Source organism: Ranitomeya variabilis, chromosome 4 (genome assembly GCF_051348905.1).
Source record: "Ranitomeya variabilis isolate aRanVar5 chromosome 4, aRanVar5.hap1, whole genome shotgun sequence".
Lineage (NCBI taxonomy): Eukaryota > Metazoa > Chordata > Amphibia > Anura > Dendrobatidae > Ranitomeya > Ranitomeya variabilis.
This window is the reverse complement of record NC_135235.1, coordinates 262353072-262375796: the sequence shown is the minus strand read 5'-3', so window position 1 is coordinate 262375796 and position 22725 is coordinate 262353072. Positions and strand designations below refer to the sequence as shown.

General features: G+C 43.7%; 1 protein-coding gene across 1 annotated transcript in view; it reads left to right on the top strand.

The window, feature by feature from the left end:
* The first annotated feature begins 5458 nt into the window (after window positions 1–5458).
* LOC143764281 (indolethylamine N-methyltransferase-like) overlaps window positions 5459–22725 on the top strand; it is a 54229-nt gene continuing 36962 nt past the window's right edge. The window contains exon 1 of the mRNA XM_077249712.1: window positions 5459–5643. Coding sequence (XP_077105827.1) covers window positions 5493–5643 — 151 coding nt within the window. The 5' untranslated portion in view covers window positions 5459–5492. The remainder of the gene's footprint in view (window positions 5644–22725) is intronic.

Sequence of the window (22725 nt, the reverse complement as noted above, 5' to 3'; positions counted from 1 at the left end):
CCCCTCCACCAGAGAAAGACTGTACAGTCAGCTATAATGTCACGACTCCCGGGTATTGCTGCTGTGGGGAGAGCTGTGCACCACAGCATGGGAGCTGAGAGTAGAGTGGCGGGGAACTCACCATGTAGCAAACAGGACCTGAACCACGTGACAGGGTAGGAGATGGTCGAGGGCGGCGCCAGATGCCGGGGTGCAGAGGAGATGATATACACTGGAGAGTAGTTAAACGTGCCAAGATCAAAACCAGGAGATAACGAGGTAACCGAGGGGTGAGGCGGAGGGATAGTCAGAAAGGGAGCCAAAGGTCAGAAAGCCAGCAGAACAAACAAGCAGGGTAAAGCACAGAGAGCAGAACAAGCAAATGAAAACTGAGCGCACACTCAAGGGGTCAGACACACAGACTAACCGAAAGTATAGCTGACAGGGAATCCTAGTCTGGAGTGTGTATAAATACCTCTCCCAAATCCAAAGAGAGTTCAGCAATATTAACCCTGAGAGAGCAGGATATGAACCATGTCCTATACGACAGAAGTGGCCAGAGATCAGCTGTGGATGACAGATCAGTCAGCCCCAGCATCTGTGCGGAAGTGACATGTCCTGGCCGGAATCTCCAAGGCTGCTGGGGCAATGACTGCGCATGCATGTGAGTACGCGTGTGCAGAAAATGTAATGAAGTCACCAGCAAAGGAGGCATAAAATCATGTCTGCTGGAGCAGAGAGTGGGCATTTGGGAATACATGCATGTGCAACAAGCGCAGTGAAGTTCCCAGGAAGGGTGGCATAAGGTCAGGAGTAGCGGTGCCGAAACGGAAGTGACGCGTCGGCAATCCATAGTGACAGTAACTATGGATGCAAGGTAAAAGGGGAGCTGATGGAAAAAGAGTGATAGAATGTGAGCTTCGTCCCTGACGGAGTAGCCTAGTGCTCAGAGAATCAAAGCACAAAGCGCCCCATTACTTTCCATGATAAATACAATATCAAGGAGGGGGTGGGGAGGGAAAAAAAACTCCACTGACTAAAGATGGCTACATTTCAATGATGTACAGAAATAATACAGGAAAAACTATGTGTATAAGATGAATGAATGTGAAATGTGAAATAATGAGGTATTAAAGTCACTACAAGATGCAGATTCAAAATAAATAAATAAAGGTTTTCCCTCATCAGAGGGACAGACACAGGGTGTGTTGACTCAAATATATGTATTGAAGAAAGTCCATGGTCTCCAACAGATAGAACCAAGTTCATCTGTTATGTGTAATAGAAGAAATAATGCTGTAATCATGATAACTTATCAAACACCTGAAAATGTGGGAAAAGAGAGAAAAAGGGAGCCACTGAAGAAACGTCTAACCCATAAAGTTAGGAAATATTTATTCATGGAACCAGGTAAGGGCAAAGAAAGGAGCCCCATAAAAGAAAAATGGAAAACAGACAAATATGAAACATAAAACAAAAATCTTAATGAACATTTAATCAGTACCGTTTCCCAAGTCTTTTGAAATATATAATCAACCTCCCAAGCAGGGAAGATTTGGACTCTTAGACCACGTGATAGTAATCCTGTGACCTTGTACTCCTCCAAGCTCCTAATATTCCACCACACCTTTGTTAGAGATTTATGTAGATTGATCAATTCACCCATAAGTACAGAAAAACCTCCATCGCTCTCCACAGACTCAGCAAAGCCACCACCCCTTGCTTCAAAGATGCCCTGGGCCCTTTGGCTCCAGGCTGTTTCTCTGGCCAATTAAATTCAGAATTAAATTCAATATCCAAAAAGACAATAGTGTGCCAACTCTCCAAGAAAAGAGGAGGATGAACCCTTCCCAAAAATAGAAGCAGCAAAGAAGAAAACTGGAGGGCGCCACTAACAGGGATCTCCGGTTACACGCTAAAAATGTACATGTGTCGAGAACAAAAGGGGAAAGGTAGCATGCAAAGCACGGGCGATCACCATATAAATAATACAAAAATCTTTATTAAAGTGACAACACTGCAAGGCTAAAAACATTTAAAACAACATGTAACAACACAATAGCCCACAATATGTCTGTGCCCTTGCCATACCCCCAACTAAACAGTCACAATTCAAAAGATGCACAATGAGCACATGATAATCACACTGTTAAAGCCAATTACCCAAAGCACCCGTACTGGTAAGCACGATAGAGATAAATAAATAAGATTAACGAATATCAATAGAATCCTATCATGCAAACTGAGTTGCTAGAAATCAGGTGATCCCCCTAGAGCAATGTGTGCACATGGCACTAAAATGGCCAAATAGAGCTGGCTCTGGATGAAGCCCGGTGTGGCAACATTCACTCTCAGGAGCAGAGGGATGAAAACATACTAATAACACTGACCAAAGGTGGATCATAGATCAGCATGCTACCTGGGCATAGGTAAAATGGAATCCACACAGGAAGAGTCCTGTAAGCAAAGAAAGTTATGCTGGCGGTAGAGAAAGCGGAGGAGGAAAGGGCACAGGATGTGCCCAATGCGTGTCGCCAGATACACTGGCTTCTTTAGAGACAATTGCTGCAGTGTGGTCCATGGTAACTTAAATACCTGTAAATAATGAAGTGACCAGAGATCAGCTGTGGACAATAGATCATTCAGCCCCAGTGTCTGCCCTTGAAGTGACATGTCCTGACTGTGATCTCCAAGGCTGCTGGGGCTATGACTGCGCATGCGTGTGAGTGCGCTTGTTCAGAAAATAAATGAAGTCACCAGCAAAGGAGGCATAAAAATATGTCCACTGGAGCAGAGAGTGCGCATGCGCAAATACGCGCTTGTGCAACAAGCGTAGTGAGGTCCCCAGGGAGGGTGGCATAAGGTCAGGAGTAGCAGCGCCGAAACGGAAGTGACGCGTCGGCAATCCATAGTGACAGTAACTATGGACGCAAGGTAAAAGGGGAGCTGATGGAAAAAGAGTGATAGAATGTGAGCTTCGGCCCTGATGGAATAGCCTAGTACTCAGAGAATCAAATCACCATATAAATAATACAAAAATCTTTATTAAAGTGACAACACTGCAAGGTTAAACACATTTAAAATAACATGTAACAACGCAATAGCCCACAGTAGGATTCATATAAAAAAGACATGCTACATATAGAGGAATCACCAGAATGAAATATGCAAAATTCCTTTATTAATGCAAGCTACAACAAAAATTTAAAACAATTTAAAAGTCAAAAAGACATGACTATACACACGGTCACCCAGAATGGTGTGTAAATCCCCGCATCCCCTTGAGAAAGTGACTTGTAAGCACATGAAACGCGTGTCGGGTTTCCTGACATCCGGCTCAGGGTCCGTGCTTGTGTTTGCTGGTAAGCTTTGCCCCTGCACATTCACTTGATATTTTTCTAGGAACATTTTTTACTTTCTACTTTTTACCTTGTGACAATGTTTGCCAGCACACATCCCATGTTTTATTTCTAATGTTTGACTTTTTAAATACATGGGTTATGTTAATATATGTTACATGCTTTGCACGTGACCTTGTTCTATATGTCTGTCTTGTTTCATGTCATTGTTTAGCACTTTTTCATGATGATACTCTAATAAAAATTTCTACTTTTTTACTATAATGATTTGATACTCTGTTTCTTCTCCTAATTATGGTATAATGTTTTTGGAGTTTAAAATGTTTCTTTAATGGTGGTTTGCTATTAGCAACACTACCTTCGCATCAAGAATGCAACTGGGATTTTTGCTATTTATAATGTATATGACCTTAATATAACTGATAAGATCCAGGCAAAAGATAATATAAATGGATAGTACTAAAACATAGTAACAAAATATGTATATCTACTAGCCGTACCACACACCATGCACTGTAATACCACCAATAAGGCAACAATATCAGTTTGGATACCAACCAAGAGTTAAAGACTTAATGCCATAGTAGGACCAAAGAACCTTGATGACACATAAAATAAGTAATGTGTGTTAGCTGATTAAAAAAAAATGAGCAGTCACCTGGAAAAACATTTAGACCATAGACATGTTGTAAAACACAAGGTGCTGATAGTGCTAGAAAAATTGTACTGTGAGGGGGAAAAGGATAATGCTTGCGCATGAATAGCTAAGATGCCAATGGTGTTAGTCAAAGGTACAGGATAGTGGCCTGGATCAAGAAAGGTCAGAGTACAAGACAGGACTAAGATGCCCAACGCGTGTCACCAACCGGATGTGGCTTCCGATTGGCAACACACGTGCTATCCATTTATATGTGGTGACACAGTGCTATCAATTTATATTATTTTTTGCCAGAAAATTATTTGTTATTTTAAGGTCTTATATATTATTTACACACCATTCGACAGGGATTGTTGTCATCCATTCTGGGTGACTGTGTGTATTGGCATGTCTTTTTGAATTTTTAATTGTTTTTAAATGTTTGCTGTAGCTTGCATTAATAAATAAATTTTAACCGGATGATATGCGATGTGCTGACACTGTGGAATTCCACTCTGCACATGTTGAAGCGACTGTGGCAGCAGTCACAATCCCCAGTGCGGCATGTATTTTGCACAGCCTGAGTTAAAGCCGTATGGACGCGGTGCAAATCACACTTGCTTTGTGGGCACAGGTGAAGGACCTCTGCACCCTTCTGCACAGTTTTGATATGACTACTAAGATGGTTAGCGCTGACGATGCCATTATCAGCATCACTATTTTGGTCATCTACATGCTGGAATAGTCTGCGTGAGGAGGTGGTGGTCCCAGAGGAAGTGGAAAGGATAACAATATATCTAAGTTCTGGACTTTCGTCGTGCAGGTGGGTGCCATGGGAGGGTATATTACAGCGATCGAGGGAGGCTCATGGTATGGTACCAGACAAATGGTTAGTGAAGGTGCAGGAGCTGAGGAACAAATTGAGGAGGACGTGGATTTAGTGCTGATGGAAATGCAACAGTCAGGAGATGAAGAGGATAATGATTCCATCTCTATTGTTCATGGTTGGCAGGAGGGGATGGAGGAAGCAACCTTGAGTGTTATACCACCACTGACACACTATGGACTTGGACCTCATGGAAGCGCCCGACACATGAGCGCCTTCAACCAGCACTGAAAGAAGTCAGCATAACAAACAAAAATACAAAATTTTAGTCTGAATTTCTATTCAAACGCTATGATGGTGAAGCATCATGTTTCGACAGGCTTTGTCACAGGGCATGTGCAATCATAGACAAAATAGTATTAATTTTTCAATAGCAAAAAGCACGCTCAAAATTGTGTGTACTCCTGAAAGTCTGGTCCTTAACAGATATCACATTGTTTCTTCTTGCTTTTGCTGTATTTTTATCACCATGTAAATAGAGGATCGCATGACTGTTTAAATGAAGAGAAGGACTCGTGATATACTAGGTAAATGTAATCCTTACTAACATGATTTGTAAATTGATTACTGGTGATGATATAAAGATGTTGATCACCAGTGAAGCAGTCAGTCTGTCATACAAGATTAGACAATGGATTCCAGCACCTATAAGCGCTACCATGAAGATAGCTTTGATTCAAGACAACATTTGGAGAGTTACGTGTCAGAGAACCCTGATAGGGCCTCTCATGAGGATTCCTTGATATTTCCAATTGAAAATCTTACAAAAACGTTTACAGAAGGTAGGTATCCTAATTGTTCTATTTAGATTGTTTTAACAAAATAAAAATAAGGAAAATTTGATTTTCAGTGGTTTTAAAGACCAGAGGGGAAAACACAAAGCCCAACTGATATCAAGCAAAGGAAGCAGAGCAAGGCTGTGGTCATTCCATAGGATCAATAGTATAAGATCTCTGGGGTTAGTAGAGTACCGGTAATTGTTTCCTGTCTGTAATTTTCAGAACACTGGAAAAAGTAACCATTGTCAAAAGTAGAGATGAAAATAAGCAATTTTATGTGGCGATACAACATATATGTATTTTTTTATTAGCTTTCTTTCTAATGGGGGAAAATGCTAGTAATTTGAACTTATAGTTTTTGTTTCTTCATATTTTTAATACTTTTTTATATTTATCACTGTTCTTGAAGGCAGCACTTATGCTACATATGAACATAAACGTCCAAAGTGGATGGGATGTCACGAAAACTCCTGTCCACTTTGCGTCTAAGGGTAATTTTCCACGTTCAGTATTACATCCGGATTAGCTGCAGATTGAACGCTGCGAAAAGCCGCAGCGTTCAACCCGCAGAGTCCAGATGTTACAGCATAGTGGAGGGGATTTTATGAACTCCCGTCTCCAATATGCGTGCGAACACGCATCCAGCGGCCCTGCGTTAACGGACATGCAGCGTGTCTTTTTAGACCGCAGCATGTCTGTTTACCTTGCGGCAATGCTCCGTCGCCGCAAGGCAAATCACAAGGCCCTATGCATGGGGTGCGGTGATTCCGGATGTGTTCAATGAACACATCCGGAATCACCGCGCGTACAGAAGGGGGCGGCGCTTTGGGCAGAGCGGGTTTTCTGCTCCGTTCAAAGCGCCGTGATTACAGACCGTGGACACATACCCTAAAGATTCTGTTGAATTGCTCCATGTTTTGTTCCTTTTTTCTCTATATGTTTCTAAAGAGAGCCTGAGAAAATTGCATGGGTTGGCACCCAAGATCTCTGAGACAGTACACTCCAAACTCGCTCGATACAATCAACAGGACGGACCGCAGGTGTTTAAGCGGTGCCGATTACTTTTTGTTCTTGTTAAGTGTTCAAAATCCTCCAATATGTGACAGTGCAGCCTGTGGCTCTTTGCAGTCTCTGCTTCTAATGCTACAGATTGGAAGTCTAAGGGTATGTGCACACGTTTTGAATTCCATTATGGATTTTTCAGCGCGGATTCTACAGAATCAGGTAAAATAACCTGCGTTTTACCTGTGGATTCCCTGCAGGTTTTCTGCGGATTTTGCCTGCATTTTTACATCTGATTCCTATAATGGAATAGGTGTAGAAATGCAGCGGATTCCGCACAAAGAATTGACATGTTGCGGAAAATAAACTGCTGCGTTTCGGCATGGAATTTTCAGCAGCATGTGCACAGCGGATTTGGTTTTCCATAGGTTTACATGGTACTGTACGTAGCATGGAAAACTGCTACGGATCCGCAGGGCCAAATCCGCTGCGGATCCGCAGCCAAATCTGCAACGTGTGCACATAGCCTATATCCCTGGGAAAATCAGACTTCAAGAAAAGAAAATAATAAGTTAATTAAATTAATATCAGTAAGTAGAGCGCAGAGAGATGCGGACCAATGAACTCAGTAGCATGTAGTAACTGCAATGCAGGAGACAAGACATTGCAGGAAAGGAAACTGAGCGACTGAAATTCATGACCATAGTCTTCATCTCCTAGAACATCTCCCTCAAATCGGGACTGCTGGATCCTCTATGGTTGTGAACTATGCAAACATATTTATTTAGGTTTAAGGGTATGTGTCCACGGGCTGTATTACAGCCGGAATAGCTGCGGATTGAACGCTGCGTGGAGCCACATTGTTCAACCCGCAGCATCCAGATGTTACAGCATAGTGGAGGGGATTTTATGAAATCCCATCTCCACTATGCGTGGTAACACGCACCCGGCGGCCCTGCGATTCCGGACATGCGGCGCTTCTTTTTAGATCGCAGCATGTCCGTTTACCTTGCGGCGACGCAAGGTAAAACACAGCCCTATGTGTGGGGTGTGATGATTCCGGATATGTGCAATGAACACATCCGGCATCATCGAGTCTACAGAAGGGGGTGGGTCTTTGGGTGGAGCCAGTTTGCCACTCCGTCCAAAGCGCCGGCCATCCTGAACGTGGACACGCACCCTTAAAGGGCAGCATAAGCTATTAATAAAGAAATATACACAGAAGATATGTAGAAAAGTGCTTCAGTATGGGGATGATGGGGGCACATTTAAGTGGGCCCCGAACGTAGGTAAATATATTTACAACCATGGTGGTGCACTATAACCATAGTGGGTAAAGGGAAACTTTAGCAGATGAGGAAAATGTTGAATTCACCTTTTTGTGTGGATTTTCCCAGAAAATTTTTCCCATATTATGATCAGTGGTCTCTCCATTTTGAAGAATTTCATTCAAAAACATCAACAGATATCACAAAGCATAAAAAGAAAAGTAATATCACGAGGCATAAAAAGAGAAAAAAAACAAACAAATGATTAATCCACCCAAAGTTTACAGTGAAAGTAGTATATTTAGGAATTTAAAAGAAAAAGGGTTTTGCACTGGCACTTAGTACTCAATATCCACCCATCTTCCTTGTTTGATTGGCATCTGCCACCTATTGCCTATAAATAAATATATACACAAGATAATTAAAACAGCACAATGGGAGGACAAATAGGGTGTGCACATGCAAGGATATGTACATGTAGAGTAATAATGTGACTTACAGTACAAACCAAAAGTATGGACACACCTCATTTAAAGATTTTTCTGTATTTTCATGACTATGAAAATTGTAAATTCACACTGAAGGCATCAAAACTATGAATTAACACATGTGGAATTATATATTTAAAAAAAAGTGTGAAACAACTGAAAATATGTCTTATATTCTAGGTTCTTCAAAGTAGCCACCTTTTGCTTTGATGACTGCTTTGCACACTCTTGGCATTCTCTTGATGGGTTTCAAGAGGTAGTCACCAGAAATGGTTTTCACTTCACAGGTGTGCCCTGTCAGGTTTAATAAGTGGGATTTCTTGCCTTATAAATGGGGTTGGGACCATCAGTTGTGTTGAACAGAAGTCAGGTGGATACACCGCTGATAGTCCCACTGAATAGACTGTTAGAATTTGTATTATGGCAAGAAAAAAGCAGCTAAGTAAAGAAAAACGAGTGGCCATCATTACTTTAAGAAACGAAGGTCAGTCAGTCCGAAAAATTGGGAACACTTTCAAAGTGTCCCCAAGTGCAGTTGCAAAAACTATCAAGCGCTACAAAGAAACTGGCTCACATGAGGACCGCCCCAGGAAAGGAAGACCAAGAGTCACCTCTGCTTCTGAGGATAAGTTTATCCGCGTCACCAGCCTCAAAAATCGCAGGTTAACAGCAACCCAGATTAGAGACCAGGTCAGTGCCACACAGAGTTCTAGCAGCAGACATATCTCTACAACAGGGGTGTCAAACTGCATTCCTCGAGGGCCTCAAACCATGTGTGTTTTCAAGATTTCCTTCTTATTGCACAACGTGCTGGAATCATTCTGTGCAGGTGATTAAATTATCACCTGTGCAATACAAGGAAATCCTGAAAACATGACCTGTTTGCAGCCCTTGAGGAATGCAGTTTGACACCCCTGCTCTACAACAACTGTTAAGAGGAGACTTTGTGCAGCAGGCGTTCATGGTAAAAAAAGCTGCTAGGAAACCACTGCTAAGGACAGGCAGCAAGTAGAAGAGACTTGTTTGGGCTACAAAACACAATGAATGGACATTAGACCAGTGGAAATTTGTGCTTTGATCTGATGAGTCCAAATTTGAGATCTTTGGTTCCAACCACCGTGTCTTTGTGCGACGCAGAAAAGGTGAACAGATGGACTCTACATGCCTGGTTCCCACCGTGAAGCATGGAGGAGGAGGTGTGATGGTGTGGGGGTGTTTTCCTGGTTACACTGTTGGGGATTTATTCAAAATTGAAGGCATACTGAACCAGCATGGCTACCACAGAATCTTGCAACGGCATGCTATTCCATCCGGTTTGCGCTAGTTGGACCATCATTTATTTTTCAACAGGACAATGACCCCAAACACACCTCCAGGCTGTGTAAGGGCTATTTTACCAAGAAGAAGAGTGATGAGGTGTTACGCCAGATGACCTGACCTCCACAGTCACCAGACCTGAACCCGATCGAGATGGTTTGGTTTGAGGTGAGCTGGACTGCAGAGTGAAGGCAAAAGGTCCAACAAGTGCTGAGCATCTCTGGGAACTCCTTCAAGATTGTTGGAAGACCATTTCCGGTGACTACCTCTTGAAGCTCATTAAGAGAATGCCAAGAGTGTGCAAAGCCGTCATCAAAGCAAAAGGTGGCTACTTTGAAGAACCTAGAATATAAGACATATTTTCAGTTGTTTCACACTTTTTTGCTAAGTATATAATTCCACATAATTCCATGTGTTGATTCATAGTTTTGATGCCTTCAGTGTGAATTTACAATTTTCATAGTCATGAAAATACAGAAAATTTTTTAAATGAGGTGTGTCCAAATTTTTGGTCTCTACTGTATATACTCAAAGGATGTAGATAAAACGTTTCTAAATTCTGAAAAGGGGGATTTAGATAAAGCGTTTCTATAGCGTATTAATGGAGTTAAAACTGCAATGTCAGCTATTGTAACATATCAGACACCCACAAGGGTAGAAGTCAGGATGTTTCTTGAACCAGTTCCTGATAAAAACAAGGTAATCTATACATTAAGTTGATCTTTGTTGAACACCGATTATAGCAGGATCCATGCAGTAGAGTACATGATTAACTGCACCGAAGGTAACAGTGTGATCATGAAGTGGTAACTGTGCCTGGATGTATGGATACCTCTAACCTGCCAATGCTGAAACCGAGGGTCCTGTAAAGTCCTCAAAGAGTCCTCCAGGGAAGAAGATGATATTGAAAGGCTTAAATGAATGTGCCTGTTTCCTCGCATGTAATATTAGATCGAATTCAGCATTGCTGACCTGGCCGGTGGTGTGCGCTAAGAAATCACTGCCGGTTGATCTGAGCGGTGAGCAATTCGCTGGCTGTTCCGAGTCTGTGATGTCACTGTGGTCCGAGTCTAGCCTGTTTCCAATCCAACACATTTCAAAAGCTACGACTTTCTTCCTCAGGGTTGAGTTTAGAAACGTTTTACCTAGATCCTTTGAGTATATAAGTCACATTATTACTCTGCATGTAACTGATATTGTGACTTTCTCACGTATACAGTACAGACCAAAAGTTTGGACACACCTTCTCATTTAAAGATTTTTCTGTATTTTCATGACTATGACAATTGTAAATTTGCACTGAAGGCATCAAAACTATGAATTAACACATGTGGAATTATATACTTCACAAAAAGTGTGAAATGACTGAAAATATGTCTTATATTCTAGGTTCTTCAAAGTAGCCACCTTTTGCTTTGATGACTGCTCTGCACACTCTTGGCATTCTCTTGATGAGCTTCAAGAGGTAGTCACCGGAAATGGTTTTCACTTCACAGGTGTGCCCTGTCAGGTTTATTAAGTGGGATTTCTTGCCTTATAAATGGGGTTTGGACCATCAGTTGTTTTGAGCAGATGTTTGGTGGATACACACCTGATAGTCCTACTGAATAGACTGTTAGAATTTGTATTATGGCAAGAAAAAAGCAGCTAAGTAAAAGAAAAATGAGTGGCCATCATTACTTTAAGTAATGAAGGTCAGTCAGTCTGAAAAATTGGGAAAACTTTGAAAGTGTCCCCAAGTGCAGTTGCAAAAACCATCAAGCGCTACAAAGAAACTGGTTCACATGAGGACCGCCCCAGGACAGGAAGACCAAGAGTCACCTCTGCTTCTGAGCATAAGTTTATCCGAGTCACCAGCCTCAGAAATCGCAGGTTAACAGCAGCTCAGATTAGAGACCAGTAGGGTTGAGCGAAACGGGTCGATCATTTTCAAAAGTCGCCGACTTTTGGCTAAGTCGGCGTCTCATGAAACCCGATCCGACCCCTGTGCTTGTCGGCCATGCGGTACGCGACTTTCGCGCCAAAGTCGCGTTTCAATGACGCGAAAAGCGCCATTTCTCAGCCAATGAAGGTGAACGCAGAGTGTGGGCAGCGTGATGACATAGATCCTGGTCCCCACCATCTTAGAGAAGGGCATTGCAGTGATTGGCTTGCTGTCTGCGGCGTCACAGGGGCTATAAAGGGGCGTTCCCGCCGACCGCCATCTTACTGCTGCTGATCTGAGCTTAGGGACAGGTTGCTGCCGCTTCATCAGAAGCAGGGAGAGCGTTAGGCAGGGTCCACTAACCACCAAACCGCTTGTGCTGCAGCGATTTCCACTGTCCAACACCACCTTCGGTGTGCAGGGACTGTGGAAGCTATTTTTTTTTTTTTTTCCCCTCAGCGCTGTAGCTCATTGGGCTGCCCTAGAAGGCTCCGTGATAGCTGTATTGCTGTGTGTACGCCACTGTGGAAACCAACTGCTTTTTTCAAAGCACATATCCTCTTGTTCCTTCCTTTCTGCACAGCTATCTTTTCTGTTTTTCCACACTTTTTATTTAATTTGTGCATCAGTCCACTCCTATTGCTGCCTGCCATACCTGGCTTACATTACTGCAGGGAGATAGTAATTGTAGGACAGTTTTTTTTTTTTTTTTGTTTTTTTTTTTTGTGGGAGATTAAGATTGGCATTTCTGCTACAGTGCCATCCCTGTGTGTGCCATCTCTCACTGAGTGGGCCATAGAAAGCCTATTTATTTTTTCCGTGATTTGTGTTCTAAAATCTACCTCAACACAAAAACAGTACATCAATCAGTGGGAGAAAAATATTGGCCTCAGTCAGGGCTTGTGTGCCACTGCTGTGTGTGCTATCTCTCATTCAGTGGGCTATAGCAAGCCTATTTTTTTTTTTTTTTTTTAATATTATTTGGTTTCTAATTCTCCCTGAAAAAAAAAAAAAAAACCTAAAAAAACAGTGGGAGAATAATATTGCCCTTTCAGCTTGTGTGCCAGTCTTGACTCCTGGGTGTGCCACCTCTCTCCCTCTCATTCAGTGGGCCATAGAAAGCCTATTTATTTTTTTTTTTAAATATTATTGGGTTTCTAAAGTCTCCCTGAAAAAACAAAAAATACATAAAAAAACAGTGGGAGAGTAATATTGCCCTTTCAGCTTGTGTGCCAGTCTTGACTCCTGGGTGTGCCACCTCTCTCCCTTTCATTCAGTGGGCCATAGAAAGCCTATTTATTTTTTCCGTGATTTGTGTTCTAAAATCTACCTCAACACAAAAACACTACATCAATCAGTGGGAGAAAAATATTGGCCTCAGTCAGGGCTTGTGTGCCACTGCTGTGTGTGCTATCTCTCATTCAGTGGGCTATAGCAAGCCTATTTTTTTTTTTTTTTTTTTTTTTAATATTATTTGGTTTCTAAAGTCTCCCTGAAAAAAAAAAAAAAACATAAAAAAACAGTGGGAGAGTAATATTGCCCTTTCAGCTTGTGTGCCAGTCTTGACTCCTGGGTGTGCCACCTCTCTCCCTTTCATTCAGTGGGCCATAGAAAGCCTATTTATTTTTTGGTTTTTTTAATATTATTTGGTTTCTAAAGTCTCCCTGAAAATAAAAAAAAAAAATACATAAAAAAACAGTGGGAGAGTAATATTGCCATTTCAGCTTGTGTGCCAGTCTTGACTCCTGGGTGTGCCACCTCTCTCCCTCTCATTCAGTGGGCCATAGAAAGCCTTGTTTTTTTGTTTTTTTTTTAATATTATTTGGTTTCTAAAGTCTCCCTGAAAATAAAAAAAAAAAACATAAAAAAACAGTGGGAGAGTAATATTGCCATTTCAGCTTGTGTGCCAGTCTTGACTCCTGGGTGTGCCACCTCTCTCTCTAATTGTGGGCCATAGAAAGCCTATTTATTTTTTGGTTTTTTTAATATTATTTGGTTTCTAAAGTCTCCCTGAAAATAAAAAAAAAAAATACATAAAAAAACAGTGGGAGAGTAATATTGCCCTTTCAGCTTGTGTGCCAGTCTTGACTCCTGGGTGTGCCACCTCTCTCCCTTTCATTCAGTGGGCCATAGAAAGCCTATTTATTTTTTGGTTTTTTTAATATTATTTGGTTTCTAAAGTCTCCCTGAAAATAAAAAAAAAAAATACATAAAAAAACAGTGGGAGAGTAATATTGCCATTTCAGCTTGTGTGCCAGTCTTGACTCCTGGGTGTGCCACCTCTCTCCCTCTCATTCAGTGGGCCATAGAAAGCCTTGTTTTTTTGTTTTTTTTTTAATATTATTTGGTTTCTAAAGTCTCCCTGAAAATAAAAAAAAAAAACATAAAAAAACAGTGGGAGAGTAATATTGCCATTTCAGCTTGTGTGCCAGTCTTGACTCCTGGGTGTGCCACCTCTCTCTCTAATTGTGGGCCATAGAAAGCCTATTTATTTTTTGGTTTTTTTAATATTATTTGGTTTCTAAAGTCTCCCTGAAAATAAAAAAAAAAAATACATAAAAAAACAGTGGGAGAGTAATATTGCCCTTTCAGCTTGTGTGCCAGTCTTGACTCCTGGGTGTGCCACCTCTCTCCCTTTCATTCAGTGGGCCATAGAAAGCCTATTTATTTTTTGGTTTTTTTAATATTATTTGGTTTCTAAAGTCTCCCTGAAAATAATAAAAAAAAATACATAAAAAAACAGTGGGAGAGTAATATTGCCCTTTCAGCTTGTGTGCCAGTCTTGACTCCTGGGTGTGCCACCTCTCTCCCTTTCATTCAGTGGGCCATAGAAAGCCTATTTATTTTTTGGTTTTTTTAATATTATTTGGTTTCTAAAGTCTCCCTGAAAATAAAAAAAAAAAATACATAAAAAAACAGTGGGAGAGTAATATTGCCATTTCAGCTTGTGTGCCAGTCTTGACTCCTGGGTGTGCCACCTCTCTCCCTCTCATTCAGTGGGCCATAGAAAGCCTTGTTTTTTTGTTTTTTTTTTAATATTATTTGGTTTCTAAAGTCTCCCTGAAAATAAAAAAAAAAAACATAAAAAAACAGTGGGAGAGTAATATTGCCATTTCAGCTTGTGTGCCAGTCTTGACTCCTGGGTGTGCCACCTCTCTCTCTAATTGTGGGCCATAGAAAGCCTATTTATTTTTTGGTTTTTTTAATATTATTTGGTTTCTAAAGTCTCCCTGAAAATAAAAAAAAAAAATACATAAAAAAACAGTGGGAGAGTAATATTGCCCTTTCAGCTTGTGTGCCAGTCTTGACTCCTGGGTGTGCCACCTCTCTCCCTTTCATTCAGTGGGCCATAGAAAGCCTATTTATTTTTTGTTTTTTTTAATATTATTTGGTTTCTAAAGTCTCCCTGAAAATAAAAAAAAAAAATACATAAAAAAACAGTGGGAGAGTAATATTGCCATTTCAGCTTGTGTGCCAGTCTTGACTCCTGGGTGTGCCACCTCTGTCCCTCTCATTCAGTGGGCCATAGAAAGCCTTGTTTTTTTTTTTTTTTTTAAATATTATTTGGTTTCTAAAGTCTCCCTGAAAATAAAAAAAAAATACATAAAAAAACAGTGGGAGAGTAATATTGCCATTTCAGCTTGTGTGCCAGTCTTGACTCCTGGGTGTGCCACCTCTCTCTCTAATTGTGGGCCATAGAAAGCCTTTTTATTTTTTTCCTTCATTTGTGTTTTAAAATCAACCTCAACACAAAAACACTACATCAATCAGTGGGAGAAAAATATTGGCCTCAGTCAGGGCTTGTGTGCCACTCCTGTGCGTGCCATCTCTCATTCAGTGGGCCATAGAAAGCCTTGTTTTTTTGTTTTTTTTTTAAATATTATTTGGTTTCTAAAGTCTCACAGAGAAAAAAAAAAAAAAAAATTAGGTGGGAGATTAATATTGACATTAGTGCTTGAGTGACAGTCCTGCGTGTGTGTCATCTCTGTGATTTGGTGTCACAGAAAACAGAGTGTGTAACATTGTGCCTGATTTTCCTTGTGGTCTCACCAACCTGTTAAGGGATATTGAAATCATACTGAAGTTATAGCTCACCGTGTAAGTTGTTTGACAGCAACAAATAAAGTTAGTTTGGTTACGATTTTTAAACAATGAGGAAGTCTGGTGCAAGAGGTCGTCGTGGGCGTTCATTGTCAGCTGGTAATGATGGTAGTGGTAGTGGAGCATCAGGTGGTCGTGGGGATAAAAATATTCCACCTAAGTCTGGAGCTGTGGAGCCAGTTTCGTCGTCAGGCTACACAAGGCCTCGAACGCTCTCTTTTCTGGGAGTAGGAAAACCGCTTTTAAAGGCTGAGCAGCAACAGCAAGTTTTGGCTTACATTGCAGACTCAGCCTCTAGCTCTTTTGCCTCCTCTTCCGAAACTGGTAAATGTAAAAGCAGCGCGTCGCTTGTGGATGTTCACGGTCAGGGACAAGTCGCTTCCTTGTCCTCCTCAGCAAAAACTACAACAAGAGAGAAGGATGCAGCAGGCGACACAACGGGTCACTCCATGGAGCTCTTTACACATACCGTCCCTGGCTTAGAAAGTGAAACATTTAACAGGCCATGCCCATTACAAGTAGATTCTGACATGGAGTGCACTGATGCACAGCCACAGCCAGAGTACTATGCTGCTCCTTTGACTCAGACCACCACATTGCCCTCTCAGGGTACAGATCCACAATCAGACCCTGATGAGACTATGTTGCCCCGCCACGAACGCTATACCACCGACCGACACAGTGACACAGACGAAGTTGCACACGAGCTCGAAGAGGAGGTAATAGATGACCCAGTTATTGACCCCGATTGGCAGCCATTGGGGGAACAGGGTGCAGGCGGCAGTAGTTCAGAAGCGGAGGTGGAGGAGGGGCCGCAGCAGGCATCAACATCGCAACAGGTTCCATCTGCCGGGCCCGTATCTGGCCCAAAACGCGTGTCAAAGCCAAAACCTGTTGGAGGACAGCGTGGCCATCCGGTTAAAGCTCAGTCTGCAATCCCTGAAAAGGGATCCGAGTCTAGGAAGAGTGCAGTCTGGCATTTTTTTAAACAACATCCAACTGATCAGCGCAAAGTCATCTGTCAAAAATGTTCAACTAGCTTAAGCAGAGGTCAGAATCTGAAAAGTCTAAATACTAGTTGCATGCATAGACACTTAACCACCATGCATTTTCAAGCCTGGACTAACTACCAAACGTCCCTTAAGGTTGTAGCACCCTCGGCCAATGAAGCTAGTCAGCAACGCAACATCCCTTCCGTCACTGTAAGGCCACCATTTTCCGCACCACCGGCAGTATCTGTGCAGGTTTCTTTGCCAGCCAAAAGCAGTCAGGGTCAGGGAATCACCAGTTTAGTAGGAGGAAATATTGCATCTAGGGCACCGGCGGAAACAATACCGTCTCCAACCGTCTCTCAGTCTGCCATGTACACCGGCACACCCGAAAGTTCCACGATCTCCTGCTCTCCAGTCCAGCTCACCCTACATGAGACTCTGGTTAGAAAAAGGAAGTACTTATCCTCGCATCCGCGTACACAGGGTTTTAACGCCCACATAGCTAGACTAATCTCGTTAGAGATGATGCCCTACCGTTTAGTTGAAAGCGAAGCTTTTAAAGCCCTGATGGAGTACGCTGAACCACGATACGAGCTACCTAGTCGACACTTTTTTTCCAGAAAAGCCATCCCAGCCCTGCACCAGCATGTTAAACAGCGCATCGTCCATGCACTTAGGCAATCTGTGAGTACAAAGGTGCACCTGACTACAGATGCATGGACCAGTAGGCATGGCCAGGGACGTTATGTGTCCATCACGGCACACTGGGTGAATGTGGTGGATGCAGGGTCCACAGGCGACATCAATTTAGGGACAGTTGTGCCTAGCCCACGGTCTAGGAAACAGTTGGCTGTAGGCGTTCGCACCCCCTCCTCCTCCTCCTCGTCCTCCTGCAGAAGCTACAGCTCTTCCACAGAACGCAGTCGGCCAACCACTCCATCGGCAGATGACACTGTTGCACACCAGTTGTCCCATTATGGGCCAGCTACTGCCAAGCGTCAGCAGGCTGTATTGGCTATGAAGTGTTTGGGCGACAACAGACACACCGCGGAAGTTCTGTCCGAGTTCTTGCAACAAGAAACGCAGTCGTGGCTGGGCACAGTAGATCTTGAGGCAGGCAAGGTAGTGAGTGATAACGGAAGGAATTTCATGGCTGCCATCTCCCTTTCCCAACTGAAACACATTCCTTGCCTGGCTCACACCTTAAACCTGGTGGTGCAGTGCTTATTGAAAACTTATCCTGGGTTCTCCGACCTGCTCCTCAAAGTGCGTGCACTTTGCTCACATATCCGACGTTCGCCTGTACACGCCAGCCGTATGCAGACCTATCAGCGGTCTTTGAACCTTCCCCAGCATCGCCTAATCATAGACGTTGCAACAAGGTGGAACTCAACACTGCACATGCTTCAGAGACTGTGCGAACAGAGGCGTGCTGTTATTTATTTGTGGGAGGATACACGGGCAGGCAGTAGGATGGCAGACATGGAGTTGTCAGGTGTGCAGTGGTCGAAGATACAAGACATGTGTCAAGTCCTTCAGTGTTTTGAGGAATGCACACGGCTGGTTAGTGCAGACAACGCCGTAATAAGCATGAGCATCCCCCTAATGCGTCTGCTGATGCAAAGTTTGACGCACATAAAGGAGCAGGCGTCTGCACCAGAGGAAGAGGGAAGCCTTGATGACAGTCAGCCATTGTCTGGTCAGGGCAGTGTACAGGACGAGGTAGCGGGCGAAGAGGAGGTGGAGGACGAGGAGGATGATGGGGATGAGTATATTTTTAATGCGGAAACTTTCACGGGGGCACAGGAAATTGGTTGCGTGTCACGGCCGGGTTCTGGTTTTTTGAGGGACACAAGTGACGTAGATTTGCCTGCAACTGCCCCTCAACCAATCACAACCGGAGATTTGACAACTGGAACTTTGGCCCACATGGCGGATTATGCCTTACGTATCCTAAAAAGGGACACACGCATTACGAAAATGATGAACGATGACGATTACTGGTTGGCCTGCCTCCTTGATCCACGCTATAAAGGCAAATTGCAAAATATTATGCCACATGAGAACTTGGAACTAATATTAGCAACCAAACAATCAACTCTTGTTGACCGTTTGCTTCAGGCATTCCCAGCACACAGCGCACGTGATCGTTCTCACACAAGCTCCAGGGGGCAGCAGACTAGGAGTGTTAGGGGTGCACACATCAGAAGTGGCGTTGGACAGAGGGGTTTTCTGACCAGGTTGTGGAGTGATTTTGCTATGACCGCAGACAGGACAGGTACTGCTGCATCAATTGAAAGTGACAGGAGACAACATTTGTCCAGTATGGTTACTAACTATTTTTCATCCCTTATCGATGTTCTCCCTCAACCGTCATTCCCATTTGATTACTGGGCCTCCAAATTAGACACCTGGCCAGAATTGGCAGAATATGCATTGCAGGAGCTTGCTTGCCCGGCAGCAAGTGTCCTATCAGAAAGAGTATTCAGTGCTGCAGGTTCAATATTAACCGAAAAAAGGACTCGTCTGGCTACCCAAAATGTTGACGATCTAACATTCATTAAAATGAACCACAACTGGATTTCGAAATCTTTTGCCCCACCTTGCCCGGCCGACACCTAGCTTTCCTATGAAAAGCTCTTGCCTGTGAATTACTTTTCTAATGTCTAATTTGCTGCAGCTGATTGTACAGCATACGACATGTTTACACCTCCCTAAATGGCAAAACTCCCCACACGGGGCCGTGGTATCGCGACTTGGCGCAAGCACCCGTGAGACTGCTGTTTGTCTGAAGAGGTGGGTGTGCTCGCTTTTGGTTGACGGCATTGCTACTGGGTCCCTCATAGTACAATGTAGTGTCTCTGGCGGTGGTGGTGCGCACCCAACGTCAGACACACCGTTGTAACATGAGGGGCCCTGGGGCGGTCCCGCCGGCCTCAAGAGAGTTCCCCCCTACCCCAGCTCAAAATGTGCTCTACCACGTGCAAAATTATGTCGCACAGCTCCACCAATCTTTAGTCTATTCGCTGACATCATTCAATGTCTGGCACTGACAATACAAATTTGTAGACATCTATGATGCAACTTAAAGTAGTCTGTGTCTGTGTCCTATATTGGCACCATTAAATAGTTACTGCCAAATTACAATGTCAGAAACTCAGTAGATGAGCCCACCCCTGTACCTAAGTATGCCACCTTTTTTTTTTGTTTTGGTTGTTTTGCGAGACATTAACATCTATTTATATTTTGGGAGTACTGGGACAGACACTCCTTGCACTACTCCTCCACTCACCACCAAGCTGCCTGTGTATCCATGTAACCGCTGTAAAACTGCCATGAGCCTATTGTTTGTTATTTTAGGCCTTTGATAGCCTGTCTGCGGTCCCTACTTTAAATACTCCTCCACTGACCACCAAGCTGCCTGCCCGTGTATCCATGTAACCGCTGTGAAACTGCCATGAGCCTATTGTTTGTTATGTTAGGCCTTTGATAGCCTGTCTGCGGTCCCTACTTTAAATACTCCTCCACTGACCAGACCACTGCTGCCCGTGTACCCCTGGAACCAATTATAAAGTGCCTACAGCCAGCCCATTTTCTTATGTTAGGCCTTTGAAGCCTGTCTGCGGTCCCTACTTTAAATACTCCTCCACTGACCAGACCACTGCTGCCCGTGTACCCCTGGAACCAATTATAAAGTGCCTACAGCCAGCCCATTTTCTTATGTTAGGCCTTTGAAGCCTTTCTGCGGTCCCTACTTTAAATACTCCTCCACTCACCACCACCAAGCTGCCTGCCCGTGTATCCATGTAACCGCTGTGAAACTGCCATGAGCCTATTGTTTGTTATTTTAGGCCTTTGATAGCCTGTCTGCGGTCCCTACTTTAAATACTCCTCCACTCACCACCAAGCTGCCTGTGTATCCATGTAACCGCTGTAAAACTGCCATGAGCCTATTGTTTGTTATTTTAGGCCTTTGATAGCCTGTCTGCGGTCCCTACTTTAAATACTCCTCCACTGACCAGACCACTGCTGCCCGTGTACCCCTGGAACCAATTATAAAGTGCCTACAGCCAGCCCATTTTCTTATGTTAGGCCTTTGAAGCCTGTCTGCGGTCCCTACTTTAAATACTCCTCCACTCACCACCACCAAGCTGCCTGCCCGTGTATCCATGTAACCGCTGTGAAACTGCCATGAGCCTATTGTTTGTTATTTTAGGCCTTTGATAGCCTGTCTGCGGTCCCTACTTTAAATACTCCTCCACTCACCACCAAGCTGCCTGCCCGTGTATCCATGTAACCGCTGTGAAACTGCCATCATGAGCCTATTGTTTGTTATGTTAGGCCTTTGATAGCCTGTCTGCGGTCCCTACTTTAAATACTCCTCCACTGACCAGACCACTGCTGCCCGTGTACCCCTGGAACCAATTATAAAGTGCCTACAGCCAGCCCATTTTCTTATGTTAGGCCTTTGATAGCCTGTCTGCGGTCCCTACTTTAAATACTCCTCCACTCACCACCAAGCTGCCTGCCCGTGTATCCATGTAACCGCTGTGAAACTGCCATCATGAGCCTATTGTTTGTTATGTTAGGCCTTTGATAGCCTGTCTGCGGTCCCTACTTTAAATACTCCTCCACTGACCAGACCACTGCTGCCCGTGTACCCCTGGAACCAATTATAAAGTGCCTACAGCCAGCCCATTTTCTTATGTTAGGCCTTTGAAGCCTGTCTGCGGTCCCTACTTTAAATACTCCTCCACTCACCACCACCAAGCTGCCTGCCCGTGTATCCATGTAACCGCTGTGAAACTGCCATGAGCCTATTGTTTGTTATTTTAGGCCTTTGATAGCCTGTGTGCGGTCCCTACTTTAAATACTCCTCCACTCACCACCAAGCTGCCTGCCCGTGTATCCATGTAACCGCTGTGAAACTGCCATGAGCCTATTGTTTGTTATTTTAGGCCTTTGATAGCCTGTGTGCGGTCCCTACTTTAAATACTCCTCCACTCACCACCAAGCTGCCTGCCCGTGTATCCATGTAACCGCTGTGAAACTGCCATGAGCCTATTGTTTGTTATGTTAGGCCTTTGATAGCCTGTCTGCGGTCCCTACTTTAAATACTCCTCCACTGACCAGACCACTGCTGCCCGTGTACCCCTGGAACCAATTATAAAGTGCCTACAGCCAGCCCATTTTCTTATGTTAGGCCTTTGAAGCCTGTCTGCGGTCCCTACTTTAAATACTCCTCCACTGACCAGACCACTGCTGCCCGTGTACCCCTGGAACCAATTATAAAGTGCCTACAGCCAGCCCATTTTCTTATGTTAGGCCTTTGAAGCCTGTCTGCGGTCCCTACTTTAAATACTCCTCCACTCACCACCACCAAGCTGCCTGCCCGTGTATCCATGTAACCGCTGTGAAACTGCCATGAGCCTATTGTTTGTTATTTTAGGCCTTTGATAGCCTGTCTGCGGTCCCTACTTTAAATACTCCTCCACTCACCACCAAGCTGCCTGCCCGTGTATCCATGTAACCGCTGTGAAACTGCCATCATGAGCCTATTGTTTGTTATGTTAGGCCTTTGATAGCCTGTCTGCGGTCCCTACTTTAAATACTCCTCCACTGACCAGACCACTGCTGCCCGTGTACCCCTGGAACCAATTATAAAGTGCCTACAGCCAGCCCATTTTCTTATGTTAGGCCTTTGATAGCCTGTCTGCGGTCCCTACTTTAAATACTCCTCCACTCACCACCAAGCTGCCTGCCCGTGTATCCATGTAACCGCTGTGAAACTGCCATCATGAGCCTATTGTTTGTTATGTTAGGCCTTTGATAGCCTGTCTGCGGTCCCTACTTTAAATACTCCTCCACTGACCAGACCACTGCTGCCCGTGTACCCCTGGAACCAATTATAAAGTGCCTACAGCCAGCCCATTTTCTTATGTTAGGCCTTTGAAGCCTGTCTGCGGTCCCTACTTTAAATACTCCTCCACTCA